This window comes from Camelus dromedarius, chromosome 11 (assembly GCF_036321535.1).
Source record: "Camelus dromedarius isolate mCamDro1 chromosome 11, mCamDro1.pat, whole genome shotgun sequence".
Taxonomy (NCBI): Eukaryota; Metazoa; Chordata; class Mammalia; order Artiodactyla; family Camelidae; genus Camelus; species Camelus dromedarius.
The window spans coordinates 63,309,782-63,323,483 of record NC_087446.1 but is presented as its reverse complement, the minus strand read 5'-3'; the positions used below and the strand labels follow the sequence as shown (position 1 = coordinate 63,323,483).

General features: G+C 54.8%; 2 protein-coding genes across 2 annotated transcripts; one reads left to right on the top strand and one right to left on the bottom strand.

Moving 5' to 3' along the window:
• The first annotated feature begins 560 nt into the window (after window positions 1-560).
• Window positions 561-2,936, top strand: GPR182 (G protein-coupled receptor 182). Its single transcript, XM_031462233.2, has 2 exons — window positions 561-958; window positions 1,338-2,936. The coding sequence occupies exon 2, from the start codon at window positions 1,463-1,465 to the stop codon at window positions 2,663-2,665; it is 1,203 nt and encodes a 400-aa protein (XP_031318093.2). The 5' UTR covers window positions 561-958; window positions 1,338-1,462; the 3' UTR covers window positions 2,666-2,936.
• Window positions 2,937-5,015: 2,079 nt separating this feature from the next.
• ZBTB39 (zinc finger and BTB domain containing 39) lies at window positions 5,016-12,723 on the bottom strand. Its single transcript, XM_031462231.2, has 2 exons — window positions 12,617-12,723; window positions 5,016-11,106 (listed from the first exon to the last, which is right to left on the bottom strand). Exon 2 carries the CDS (start codon window positions 11,060-11,062, stop codon window positions 8,927-8,929), a length of 2,136 nt encoding a protein of 711 aa, XP_031318091.1. The 5' UTR covers window positions 11,063-11,106; window positions 12,617-12,723; the 3' UTR covers window positions 5,016-8,926.
• Window positions 12,724-13,702: the final 979 nt, after the last annotated feature.

The following is a 13,702-nucleotide window of genomic DNA, read 5'->3' as shown; positions in this document are numbered from 1 at the left end:
GGCCTCACGGAGGATAAGGAAGCTCCCCCTTCCTGCCCACAGGGCTACCTCAGGGATCAAATCAGTAACTGGGGTGAAAGTGCTCTGAGAAGCAGGAAGCTCTGCTGACACAAGACGTTCCCCAACAACACAAATCCAGGGGCTTCACGCCGTCCTCTTGGCTTGGAGGGAGACAGAAGTCTGGTGTCTGTCTGTCTGTCTCTCTCAGCCACACTTGGCCAGAGAAGCACGGAGCAGCGGGGGACAGAATGCTGTCCTCCTCCCTCTCCGTGTCCAGGCTTCTCCCTGAAGCCCAACGCCCCTTTCCCACTCGACACCCAGCCTTCTCTCTCTCTCCAGATTCTCACCTCAGATCACAGCTTAATGCTGGGGAATGGCCAGAGTGATTACAAGTCTGACACATTTTCAGATTTACTTTAGCCCTCCCACCCATATCCAGTCCTGCTTTGGCAAGAATCAGGACTGACAGCGGAGAGCAGGACTCCCGGCTGATTTAGCAAGGGGAGACCACAAACATATGTAATGCATTTACCACAGGGCCGGCCCTGTGCTCAGCACGTCACCTCGCTGGCTCATTTAATTCTCACAACACCTGTTTTAGTAGATGTGCCTGTCATCCCATTTTGCAGAGGAGAGAACTGAGGCTTAAAGAGGTAAATTCACACAGCTAGTGAGGACTCTGGATTTTAATGCTTGCAGCCTGACTCCTCCCTGTCACTGGCATACTGGAACTTTGGCTGTGACTTCCCCTCTAACTGGATTGGGGGAAGGCAGGAAAAATCCTGACCCTCTCTCACAGAGCCTCAGCCAGTGATACTGCTTCCTGGATGAGAAGGACAGCCCTGAGCCCGCAGCAAAGCCAGCCCCGCAGCCACGGCCCTCCAGCCTCCTCACAGCTCCCCAGCACTCCAGACCTGCCGGCCTGTAGGACTGAAGTGCTCCCGACACGGAAACTCAGGTGAGTGTTGCCCCCTCTCAGGAAGAAGGGAGTGGGGCTCGGAGAAACTGGCTTCCTTGTATGATCACAGTTGTTCCCAGGGAGGAACTGGAGCCAGGGTGGGGGGATGTGTGTCCCCATACGTGGTCCAAATAGCAAGACAGAGCGAGAGCCCTAAGGAAGACCCACGTAAAAGGGCCAAGGGGTGATGTGCCGGGAGAGAAGCAGGGACTGAGCCCACCTGGACTGGAGGAGGGTGGGGCTGGCCGGGGCTGGGAAGAAAGCGGTCGGGCACAAACAGTTCTGGTCTCTCCTGCCACCAAGACCTCTTAACAACATATTTGCGCTCTTGGGTCAAAGCCTGTGGTCAGCTGTGCACTCTCCTTTCTTGCCTCCCCAGACCCAGAATCTTCACCCAGAGTCTCCTGGTCCCTGCGGCCCGCGACCTCGGGCACACGGGGCTGCCGCCGAGGTCTCTTTTCCCTCGCAGCCCTCCCCCGCCCCGCGAGGCGCCTGCCGGCCCGCATGTCGGCCGCGGGGCCCGGCCCCTCCCAGGGGCCCCCGGCGGGGCCGGCCAGCGAGCCGGGAGAGATCCACAACTGGACGGAGCTGCTCTACTTCTTCAACCACACGCTGCCCGAGTGCCACGTGGAGCTCAGCGAGAACACCAAGCGGGTGGCGCTCTTCGTGCTCTACCTGGCCGTGTTCGTGGTCGGGCTGGTGGAGAACCTGCTGGTGATCTGCGTGCACTGGCGCCGCGCGGGCCGCGCGGGGCTGCTGCGCCTCTACGTCCTCAACATGGCGGCCGCCGACCTGGGCACCGTGCTGTCCCTGCCCGTGTGGATGCTGGAGGTCACGCTGGACTACACCTGGCTCTGGGGCAGCTTCTCCTGCCGCTTCGCCCACTACTGCTACTTCGTCAGCATGTACAGCAGCGTCTTCTTCCTGGTGTGCCTCAGCGTCGACCGCTACGTCACGCTCACCGGCGCCTCGCCCTCCTGGCAGCGCCACCAGCACCGCGGGCGGCGGGCCGTGTGCGCGGCCGTCTGGGTCCTCTCGGCCCTCGTCCCGCTGCCCGAGGTGGTCCACATCCGGCTGGTGGACGGCTTTGAGCCCATGTGCCTCTTCGTGGCGCCTTTCGAAACGTACAGCACGTGGGCGCTGGTGGTGTCCCTGTCCACCACCATCCTGGGCTTCCTGCTGCCCTTCCCTCTCATTGCCGTCTTCAACGTGCTGACGGCCTGCCGCCTGCGGCGGGCGGGGCGGCCCGAGGGCCGGCGCCACTGCCTGCTGTTGTGTGCCTACATAGCCGTCTTCGCCATCTGCTGGCTGCCCTACCATGTGACCCTGCTGCTGATCACACTGCACGGGACCCACATCTCCCTCCACTGCTACCTGGCCCACCTGCTCTACTTCTTCTACGACATCATCGACTGCTTCTCCATGCTCCACTGCGTCGTCAACCCCATCCTTTACAACTTTCTCAGCCCGGGCTTCCAGGATCGGCTGCTGAAAGCTGTGGTCCATTACCTTCCCAAGGCCCAGGCCAGGGAGGGCAGACGTGCCTCCTCCTCCTCCTCCTCCTCCTCCTCCACCCAGCATTCCATCATCATCACCAAGGAAGGCATCCATCCCCCTGCAGCGGGCCCTCACCTCCACCCGAGCCTGAACTTCCAGGCACCAAATACCCCACCCACCTCCGCTCCTCAGTCTCTCATAGCCAGCTGAGGAGGATTCCAGTCTCCTCCACCAGCGAAGCAGAAAGCTGGAAGAGGAGGTGAGAGACTTTGGGGGAGCACGGGAGAGGGTCAGAGCACTCATGGCCAATTCTGGGTATATCTTAAAATACTGAGGTGGGGAGGTGGGGAGTTGGGGATGGGGAGAGGGGACAGGGAGGGACAGGGAGCAGGTCCTTGTGTTGTGATATTTGACCTGGTCCTGGTGTCTAAGGGAGACACGCAGGGGAAAGGGTGAAATAAAGATTAGAGACAGCCACGACTCTGGGTCTCTGAAAAAACCTGCCCTGCCAGCTGGGACTAGGAGGGGAGCTGAGGCTGAAGAGATGCTCAGCAGAAAGCAGACGCACTCATTTCAGAAATCACCCTGGCCGGAAAGAGTGCACTCTGCAGGAACCCCAGGCAGCTTTGCTTTCGTGTTCGTGCTTGTCGACCTCCCGGCACACCATGCAGGCTGTGGGGACAAGAGGCCAGAGGCCAAGGAACCAGGAGGCCTCAGGAGGCGTTTCCTAGCAGTGCATCCTCCCTGCGGTGATAGATGGAGGGGCGGGGCCGGCAGAGGTGGGTAAAGCCGAGGTCAGTGTCTGAGACAGGCACCCTGCAGCTGGGTCAGCACGAGGATTCTCCACCCTCACCACCACCATCCAGGAAGCGGCTCCATTTCCTTGCCGATGCTCTCCGCGACCCCCCTCCCACTAGAGCAGAGGAGCTGCCCCAGAGTCCACACTCCTCAGAGCCCACCTCCCCCCAGCTCTGAGTCTAGGACATTTCCAGACCTCTACCCCTCGTCCCTCCCTGTCTCTCCAGGTCAGAGGAAAACATCAAGGAACATCCATTCTGGGAGCAGACTTTGGGACAGGCAGCAGCAGGCACTGCCGGTGCTCCATCTGTCAGCCTTTGTCCTGTGCACAGGGTAGCGAAGGAGACATCTTCTAATCCTGTCACAGGACAGAGTTCTGGCATTCTTCTAAGTCAGTTCTCACCCACAGACTTCTTTCTTCCTGGACAAGTCTCATAATTTTCCTGTCCAACAACTCACTTCCATTAACACTTGTCCTACAGACAGGAAAGTAAGTCCTCTTGCTAACACGCAGGTCTTCTGCAAAAGGCTCATCTATCAGTTTGGGGAACTAGGACCATGTCTGTGAAGTGCTCTGACTCCAGTAAGGCCTGAGAGTAGGTCCCAGCCCACCTGTTCTGAGTCCTCGGTCTCTCCATCCTGCCTGTGGAGAGTGAAGGGCTGGTGGACACGGTCTCTGAGACCCTCTGTCCTGCTCAAGTGCTCAGTATGTCTGGAATGTTTAACTTGGATTAGCTGCTCGCTGACCTGGTGTGCGGTCTCCTCTGCTCTCAGAAATCTGAAACTGTTCACCAGATGCATTAAACATGTGCTCCAACACTATGTGCCCGTTTGTCAGGAGCACCGAGAAAAAAATCCATGTCTACTGCTCACTGGGCCCAAACCTGAGAAAGGGTCTTAAGCTACAAACAGCTACTCAGTGGTATAGAGCTGAAGGCTGTTTCAATCAGGACAGTGATGTGGGGCTAGAGCAAGAACTTAACCTAACAATGCAGAAAATGTACTGGACTTTCCTCCCTTGTGTCCACATGAAAACCAAGCAAGTCAATGCCCACATCACTGCCTCCTCTGACTTGGGCTCCAGAAGCTCCCTGAAGGAAACCCAGCGGCACATATCACACCCCAGGTTACCTCAGAGGCCATTTTCCCTACAACTTCTCTTCCCCCAGATTTCACTCTGGCAACCAGTGCCCTGGCAGCATGGGTACTTCCCGGGGCTGAGAGAACCAGCATGCTGAGCAAGGCCACCCTCAGCGTTTGCGGGGCACTGATGGGGGGCCAGGCCCAGGCAATGTGCTCTGAGACCAAATGGACCACGTCACGCCCTACCTTCTAGAGGTCTGTCTCCCTTCTGTGGGGGGACAGTTGTTATCAACCTCATGAAACCATGCCAGACCTCCGCCCCCTCTCCACTCTGATACACCATGTCACGGCGAAACAGATGGCACCAACCAGACAAATTTGTGGCCAAATCTCTGGTCCAACCAGACATCAGCAGAGCCCCACTGCTCTCTCTGAGCCAACAGAAGATTCCTCTCAGGGATGTTCCCTCTGAAAAGGTCGGGTCATTGAATTAATTTCCCACTGTCCCACTAAAAACAGGACAAATTAATGCCGGGGAATTCTAGCTACAGGAAAGGAAAATGTGCTACCTGAAAGAATTCTGGCAACTGCTGAGCAGAACACTCTACTGAAAGGGTGATGGCCCGGGTACTCTGAACTCTGAAGGGATGAGCATGATCACAGTAAATAGGAAAAGCACTCCCATTTCAAATTTCCTTTTTTTATTCTAAATAAAAACCACACTTTGTGCCGAACAATGGAATATAAAAGAATCAGATGTACAACGATTTTAGACATCTACTATTTGGGAAAAAAAGTTTACAAAATATACAAAACTTTACAGCAATAGATAGTAAACACTTAAATATTAGGAGGTCAGTACTTATTAATTTAATGGAAGGAGTTAGACGTCAACAACTCTTCTCGGATTCGTTAAGAGACTTGAGCTAGTAGACGGGCAGGGAGGGTGGACTGGACGGGGGAAGGGTGTTAAAAGAAACATCCAAATCAAAAGTTTCCTTTTCGTCCTGATGTTAAGTTTATGATGAGCGATCACATTGAAACGAACGCTGTGTGCCCTGCTTCCTAATTCATCCAGTGCACGATTTCGGGAAAAGGATATGTGGGGACTCCCAGAGGGGCATATTTCTCCACATGGCCCACTTCCATGCCAACAAAATCAGTGTCCATCTACGAAGGAATTTAAATTCACTTCCAAAGTTGAGTAGTCTGGGGAACAGGAGGGCACAGCAGGCAGCCAGAAGAGGAAGAAAACATCAGCAGCAAAACCTGACTGGGGAGAAGGTATTAAAGACAAAGGCTGTCCGAGAGATAAAAGGGTGCTGACAGATCAGAGGAAAGTCGAAAAGAATTTTTACCCATTTCCTGGCCCCCACCCCCACCTCCTTTCTTCCCAACTAGCCATGAACTATAGACACTCCACGGGGTCTTAAAATTTAGGAACAAATACCAGGGTACAGCAGAGCTTGCCAGCGGGCACTGTGGCATCAGTGAGCCATCAGTGGGTCAGAGGAGTGCCAGGACACTGGCACTTCCTCTGGGCACAGCAGCCTCTGTCATTTAGTGTGCCATTAAAGTATCACCCTCTTCCCTTAGGGAAAAGTTGGGAATGGCCTCGTGCTTGCTTGCTTTAATGCTCTAGGTAATTTCTAAACAAAGGGCTCTGCAAATCATGCAGCTGGTCCTGAGTACAGAACAAGAAGAGGGGAGGAGAAGGAGCAGAGAAGACGTTCAAAGGGCAGACAGAACCTCAGAACAGCACAGGAGACAGCGCTAACCTGGGCTCCAGGGCAGAGAGGGCAACAAAACCCAATGAGCAGAAGGCTGAAAAAACTTAAAACTCAAAATATGAATACCTTCTACCAGGTATCCTTGAATGCCCTTTGCCATAAGCCATAATATAGTGTTTCAAATAAAGCAGTGCAGAAAAGGGTGAGCTGGAGGCAGAGGCAGCAAACACGACTGCAAAAGGAGGGTTGAGGTGTGAATACAGGGGACGCACAGGGGAATGGGGTTTGGTCAATGAGCCTCATGAGCTACTGACCCTGCTACATGTCTGACTGCAACCAACCGGGCCACCCTGGTCAACCACTGGGCCTCAGGAGGATCAGGGGGTGCAGTTTTTTAGTGTTTTAGGGGCAAAGCTTCAAGGATTTGTTTTTTGGTTTACTGGCAAAAAGGGAAAACTTCACAGTTTCAGGTTAAGTACACAGACTACCCAGCATCCACGACGCCCTCTGTTAAGGAAAAGGGCTTCTCCAGCACACCGATCCAGTCTCGGCTCCGTGGTTGGGTTCCAGTAAGTGCCCCAAATCCTGCCATTCGAAACTTGGTCCTCACCAACAATCTGGGAGAAACTGCTCTGGCTGCCAACACTTAGCAGATACTTGCCTGTAGTCTTTTATACACTTTCTTTCTTAAACTTCTAATGGTCAGTGTGGGAAGAAGGAAGCAGGCAGTCAGGGATGGTAAGTCTCAGCACTGCTTTCCCAGCAAGAATGTCCCAAGGGAACACTTAACAGGTTGGCTTCAGATAGTGGAAGTGGCCACTTGCACAAGTCCCATCGTGCAAGGGTCACCTCACCAGAGTGCCTGCACTCCAACCTAGAGGCTTTATCAATCGAGGGCTGGGGAGAGAGGCAGCAGGTTCAACAAGGACAGAGCTTTGGTTTGCCTGTTTGTCCCAGCCAGCCTCCTAAGTTTAGGAAGGATGAGAAAATATGCAAAAAGGTCCTTTACGTGGCTTGATCCCCTCACCCATCCCCAATCTACTCAATCACAGGACGGAAGGGGGATGAAAGGCTTAGGGATTTAACAAACCTCAACTTTCTAGACCTTACGCCATTATCTAAAGGGTTCCCTGGGTTTATTCTGCAAGACTGCCTGGAGAGAAAGAAAAGAATTTGCTTGTTTAAAGGTGTGACCTGTTCTCCCCTAGTTCTAGCCACTGTTTCCCAAATCTCTGACCAGGACTGTCTCCTGGAATAGGGCTACCTACTGGGAGCAGCTCATTTTCCTGAAGTCTCTTATCCAAAAGAGATGCTGGGTAATATGTATATAAAACCAAAAATAAATAAATATTATGTTCAAAAAAGGCTTTGTGAGTCAATTAAAACCACTTGCTTGTGAAACAGCCCGGGTGCTGCTGAGTCCCACCTGGGCAGCGTCAGGGCTGAGGCCAGGGACTCCCAGAGCTCGCCTGAGCAGGTGAGGTAGTATGGGTTACTGAGGTGCTGCCTTGTGAGTATGCGAGATCCGAGGGCCCTCTCCCTCAAGCCTTCTTTGGGCAAGACCCCCTCAAAAGGCAACTAAGAATAGACCCAACCAGCACCCCTGGACTGGGCAAGACCCGTTGCCCAGCCACCCAGGGAGGGCTTGAAGCAGCTGTCAGCAACTAGTGCCCCCTGGTGGCGATGCGATGACAGATGAGGATAAATTCCAGCAGGACAAAGGTGAGCTGCCAAAGCTCTGGCCCAGTTAGCACAAAGTAAACAACAGGTTACCCGACTGGGGCAGACAGAACGCACATCCTGCTACACACCACTAGTTACTCGGGTCCCTTTAGTCCTGAAGGGCTCACAGTCCACCACTCCACCACTTCACAGGGTCTTCTCATCTACACTATAGGCCAAACACAATTCGAGGTGGGAGACTGGATGTAAATTAAGGCAAGGCTGCTGCTGTCAGACATCCCCACCTCTCCCCCAGGAAACTCACGGTTGATGGAGGTGGCCGGATGACAGATGACTACATCAAAGTGGCTCCCTGTCCTCTCTGCCCCACAGGGAAGGCCTGACGTCCTGGGCCATCGCTCCATAAAATCACGTTTCTTTGGAATTGAGGAGAAAAGAGAAACCTCCCTTCCTGTCCATCCAGACTGCCACTTCCGGCAGCACTGCAGGACACCTCTTCTGGCTGGCAAGGATTCATCCCAAAGCTTTCTGACCTAAATGGAAAGCTTTGTCCCCCCAGTTGGGATCTAGCTGCCAAGAGACCTCACTATCCAATCAGCAGATCAGAGCCATGGAACAAGCAGGTCCCTCCATCCCTGACACCTTTTCCCTGCTGAGGGCTGCGACTGGAGCCGGAGGTGAGCTGCTCTGCTGACTAGGCTTTCCTGAATGACCACACTCCCAAAATCCCTCTCATAGCTGGTTGTCCCGGTCGGAGGTCTGGCAGTAACACCCACCGTGAAGACCTCTCTCCACCTCTTCTATTCAGTGAGGCTGTTGGTTGGATTCTTAGCAGCATAAAACCTATCAGTAAACTAAAACTTAGGAGGCTGGGGAAGGGGATCTACTTGATACCAACTGCCTGACGAGATCCCAAAACCAGCCTCAAAAGAATCAAAAACACAGCCCTGCATGGGCAGGAACAGGTAAGGAGGTAAACATGATAGGGCCGTTGCTTCTCAAAAACAGTAACAGTGTTCATGTGCTATTTCTTCTTTTTTCTCCTTTAAACACAGGACAGAACAGGACTCCTAGCAAGGCAAAACCGTAACTTCGGCTCGGGAAGGACCAACAGCCATCAGAAAACTAACGTCCTGGCTGCTGCCTGGGAGCGCCCCCTGGCTCTGCGGGGACCCAGTCAGCTGTCCGGGTTCTTCTCGGCCTCTTTGGAATGGATAATGTACATGAAGGTCTGCTCGATGGTGAAGTCAGGCGGGAGGCTGCCTTTGTGCACGCCGACGTGCTTGCTCATGAGGTTAAGCGTGGAGCTGTAGTGGCCACAGACCGTGCAGCGATACATGAGGGCCCCCGAGTGCGTCTTCAGGTGGCACTTGATGGTCGAGCGGCCTCGGAAGAACTTGTGGCACACCTTACACTGGTACGGCTTCTCGCCCGTGTGGATCCGCCGGTGGTAGTTGAACTCACTTGTGTGGGCAAATCTTTTGCCACACACCTTGCAGCTATACTTGCTATTCCCGGGTTGGCCCTGCAGTGCCAACTCCTCACTCAGGAACTCTTCTGCTGGCAGCTTCCGCTTCTGGAGAGCTGGGTGCTGTAGCCCAAAACCAGGCCGTGCATCAAGGCCACTGTTGCATTTGTGCTGGCTCACGTGGTAGCGATAGGCAGCCTCCGACTTGAAGCTCTGGCTGCACAAGTGGCAGCGGAAGAGGGCGTCTTCCAGGCTTTGGTGCACAGCCATGTGCTTCTCCAGGAGATGCCAGTCCACAAAGCTGTTTGCACAGACGGAGCAGGAGAAGACCGAGATGCCGAGATGGGAGAGTGTGTGCCACATGAGGCTGCAGAGGTTGAGGTGGCGCTGGTCACAGACACTGCAGGCCTGGCCCTTCAGGTTCAGGTGGTCAAGGATGTGGCCCCGGACCACGTGGAAATCTCTGGCCAATGCCTTACCACAGGCAGCACATTTCAACTCTGCAGAGGCCGCTCCTGCAAACAGACCCAGCTTCCCAGGCAGAGGGTCGCTGGGGTGGACGATGATGTTGTTCTCAAATATCCCATCCCGTCGGTGGAGGGTCAGCTGCCACTGGGTAAAGAACTTAGTTTCACACATGTCGCAGGAGAAGAGGAAAATACCGATGTGGGACAGAACATGGGTCACCCGGGAGTTACGGTCCTGGAAGTGTGTCTCGCAGACCTTGCAGTTGCCGGTCAGCAGGTCCACGTGGTCCCGAGCATGCTGGCGGATGAGCTGAATGTTGGGCTCTAGAATTTTCTTGCACACTTGGCAAGGCATGGCCTTACTCTCTCGGTTGTCATTCTCTCCGAAAGTCAGCTCGTCCTCGCTGTCGTCACTCAATTCAATCACCTCCTCAGCTGTGCCTATCTCCTCGGTGGGGTCTTCAAACTGCAAGTCGTCGTCCCCCAGGTCCTCCAGCTGGAGCTCTTCCATCTGCCCAAAGCTGGGGTCTTTGGAGTGGTCGCTATTGCTCAGACAGGAGTTGGTCCCAGTGGTAATATCTATTGCATTGTCAGGGGTAAAGAAGCTGTTTTTACTGAAGTCTCCATTGCTCTGGACTTTGTATGGCTGGCAGGAGCTTGTGCTGGTTTGGATGCCCATGCTGACAGTGCCCAGGACTGGCTGGGTCACCATACTGGGGACAGACGTGAAAGGAGCAGGGGCATCGTGGTCTTCTGTCTTTGGCGGCAGTGGCTGCTGCGGCAGAGGCAGGCTATGGTTAGTGTCACTGGTAACGTTTCTCTCTTCCTCTTTATAGCTTCCTCCAGCATCACCAGGCAACACATAGTTTCTATCAGGAACAAAGTGCTCCCCACCACCCCGGAGTTCTCCAAGGGGATGGGTGGGTTCTGCTGAGCTACAACTCAGGGTACCAGAGTGGCTCTCAGTGGTGCTGGTCAGCGGCTTGGCCACGGCAGTGGTCTCCAGGTCAGGAAAAGTGGAGTGACAGGCCCGGAGGAGATCCTCCATACCCAGACGCTCAGCGACCTCGTAGATGACCCCAACGTTGATCAGGTCCGTGAAGAGCTCTGACGTGTAAACAAAGCTCAGAATCTTCTCAAAGTTGGCGGGGGTGATGAAGTCCACCACATAGGTCCTGGCAGCATCGAGCCCAGTGTTCAGGAAGAGGTTCTGGAAGTAGCCAGCCGCACAGGCTAGCACGGCTTTGTGGGCCGGGAAGGAGCGGCTCCCCACCACGATGGTGACATCGCACATGGTCTCCGAGAGCCGGCACTTGTTGAGTTCCTTCAGCAGGTTGTTGGGGTGGTTGGTGCTTTGCAGTTTGATCCTCATGCCCATCTTAGCAGCTCCTATGATGTTGCCTCCTTATCAGCACGGTTAATCTGTGGACAGCAAAAGGAAAAGGTGGATGGCCAAACACATCCCCGCAGGTGAGGAGATCCACAGGAGGAAATGCCACCAGTCTGCGTGTTTCCAAGCTCTGCGTGGGGAGCAGCAGTGAATGGACAAACACCTGCTCCATTCTGCTGGGGGCAAGGACAGCAAAAGTAACGGGACAGTGACCTCGCTCCCTGCACATTCCCAGAGTAGTCACGACAAAATCCAAAAGTATTGGGAAAAAACTGTCAGCTTGGTCTTTAAGAGTTAGTAAGAGAGTCTGTAGGCCTGGTTAGACAGAAGCTAGTGTCTTAAAGCCAAGCCAGAAGCATCCTCTCAGACAAAATCTTACACTTCTTAACCAGAGCAACTGGCTCAAATTTTTCTCAGTAATTTCCTAATTTCCTCCTGAATACACGCTTTCCTATCTCATTGCATATATTCTCTTCCCTTATGATGCCAAATGCCACACACACACTAGAACACAATTATCAAAGCGCCACTGGCTGCTGGGGAAAGGGAAAGGGTGCTCTGTCCTTTAGCTTCCTACCATTGCTATGTTCTTTCAGTCCCTAAATAAGTCTCTCGCTCATTCTTGAGTCCCCATCTCTCTCTACCCATGCTACCTGCCTGCCCTCTTGTCTCCCCATAGCCCAGAGCTATTTAGAGACTGCTCTATCACATTCTCTGTGTGCTGTGAATGAAGTAAAAACACTCAGAACCCAAAGAAGTAAAGCAAAGCAGAACACAACTGTGGTATTTAATATGACAAATACGCTTCCATTCTTTTTCCCACCCTTTTCAGGAATTATGCTTATTTGACCAGAACTAAGAGATTTACTTGATCTTGATTACACAGGTAACTCCTACAGGCTTGCTCAGTTCCACTTTTTCCCCCTTTTCGAGTCCTGCACGACGAAGGGGGACAAGCTAGCTGGCTTCTCCTTCAGTCTCACGACTCGCCCTGTGCAACACAGCCTCTTTCTGCACCTCATCACGTTCGATTAACTCCCAACTTTCTCTGGGGCCCAGGAAGCTTCTGGGCATTGTTGGGTACCAGCCAAGCATCTCCCGGGCCCTGGTGGTCACACATCAACGGTCAGCAGGTCGGGGCGCCGGGAAGCCTGGGCGGGGAGCGGTAGGGGACGGATTCGGAACTTCCGAGAAGGCACCCCAACAACCCCGTGGCGCCGCAGTCTCCCCTCTGGAGGGTCGAATCCGGGAGGAAGGGAGTTCAGTGGGGCTGGGGCACTCCATCTGGGGAGCACCAAGTACCTCGGTGCCTCCCAAACAGCGGGGCGACCTCGGGCGGCGGGTGGGGGGCGACGCGGCGGGGCGCGGGGTCGGACAGGGGGCGAAGGGATCGGCGGCGGGGCCGGCCGGGGGCGGCGCGCGGCGGGAGAGGACGGGTCCGGGCGAGGGGAGCGGGCAGGGGGGAGCCCAGCGAGGGCGAGAGAAAGGCCGGGACGGGGGTCCGGCCTCGGCCAGGGCAGCCCTCGGCCCGGCCGCGCTTACCCGGCTCCGCGGGGCCCGAGCACCATCGCCGCCGCCGCCTCACACAAAGGCCCCGGCCCGCCGTGCCCGGCCCGACGAGGAGGCGGCGCCGCCGGCCGCGGCCAGACTCTCCATCCGCCGCGCTGCTCGCCGCGCCGGCCCGGGCCGCTCCCGCCGCCCGGCCCGCAGCGCCCCCCGCCGTCCCGGAGGAGGCAGCGCCCCCCGCCGCTCGGCCGCAGCGCCCCCAGCCGCCGGGGAGGAGGCAGCGCCCCCCACCCCACCCCCCAACAACTGCGGGACCGGGCGCGAGGCCGGAGGGCAGAGGCCACCAACCCTCGGGCCGGCCCTCGGGAGCAGCTGCGGGAATGTTTCCGACCCCATCCCCCAGGCCTGGCTTTTCTGAAGCGGCGATCCACCCGGCGGAGACCACTTCCTCCTCGCCCTGGTACCTGGAGAAGTGAAAACCCCATCCCCTAAGCTTAAATCTCCTCCTCTATTCTACGTCTCATATTCCCAGAAGTTTACTCTCAAAACATCTGCTGTTGTAGTTTTACAAAAAGTTGTAACATTATTGACTAATTTATAGCTCCGCCACTAGGCAGAGAGCTTCCTGAAGGCAGGGGTCTGTGGTTCTGCACATTACTGCATCCCCGCACTTACCACACATTTCTGGTCCATATGACAGGTAATTAATAAAGCCCGTTTGAATGAATGAACAACTGAATGAATAAATACTTGAGAGCTGGGACCATGGTGGACCACTCTCTGAAAGTTCACTGTGGCCTCCCCTTCCAGCTAGGTGGCCAAATGAAGGAATTCACATTATCCCGCTGTGTGCCACCGCACCTTGCCCAGGCCCAGGCCTGCCCAGCAGCTGGTCCCCCCTCTTGGAGGGGAGCAGAACTTGACATCCCCAAATGTGCCTCTTTGACATAAGGATTCTTTTCAAGAAGCAGCAGACAGCAGAGAAGCTCCGAAAACTGAGAAATTATCCTTTTGTTAGAGATATTTACATTTGTAAGCGAAATCTCCATTTGTAAGTGTCTCCCTCTCTGTACCTGAAAGATAACTAAATGTCTAGGAACTCTTAGTTTTCCTGGGTACCTC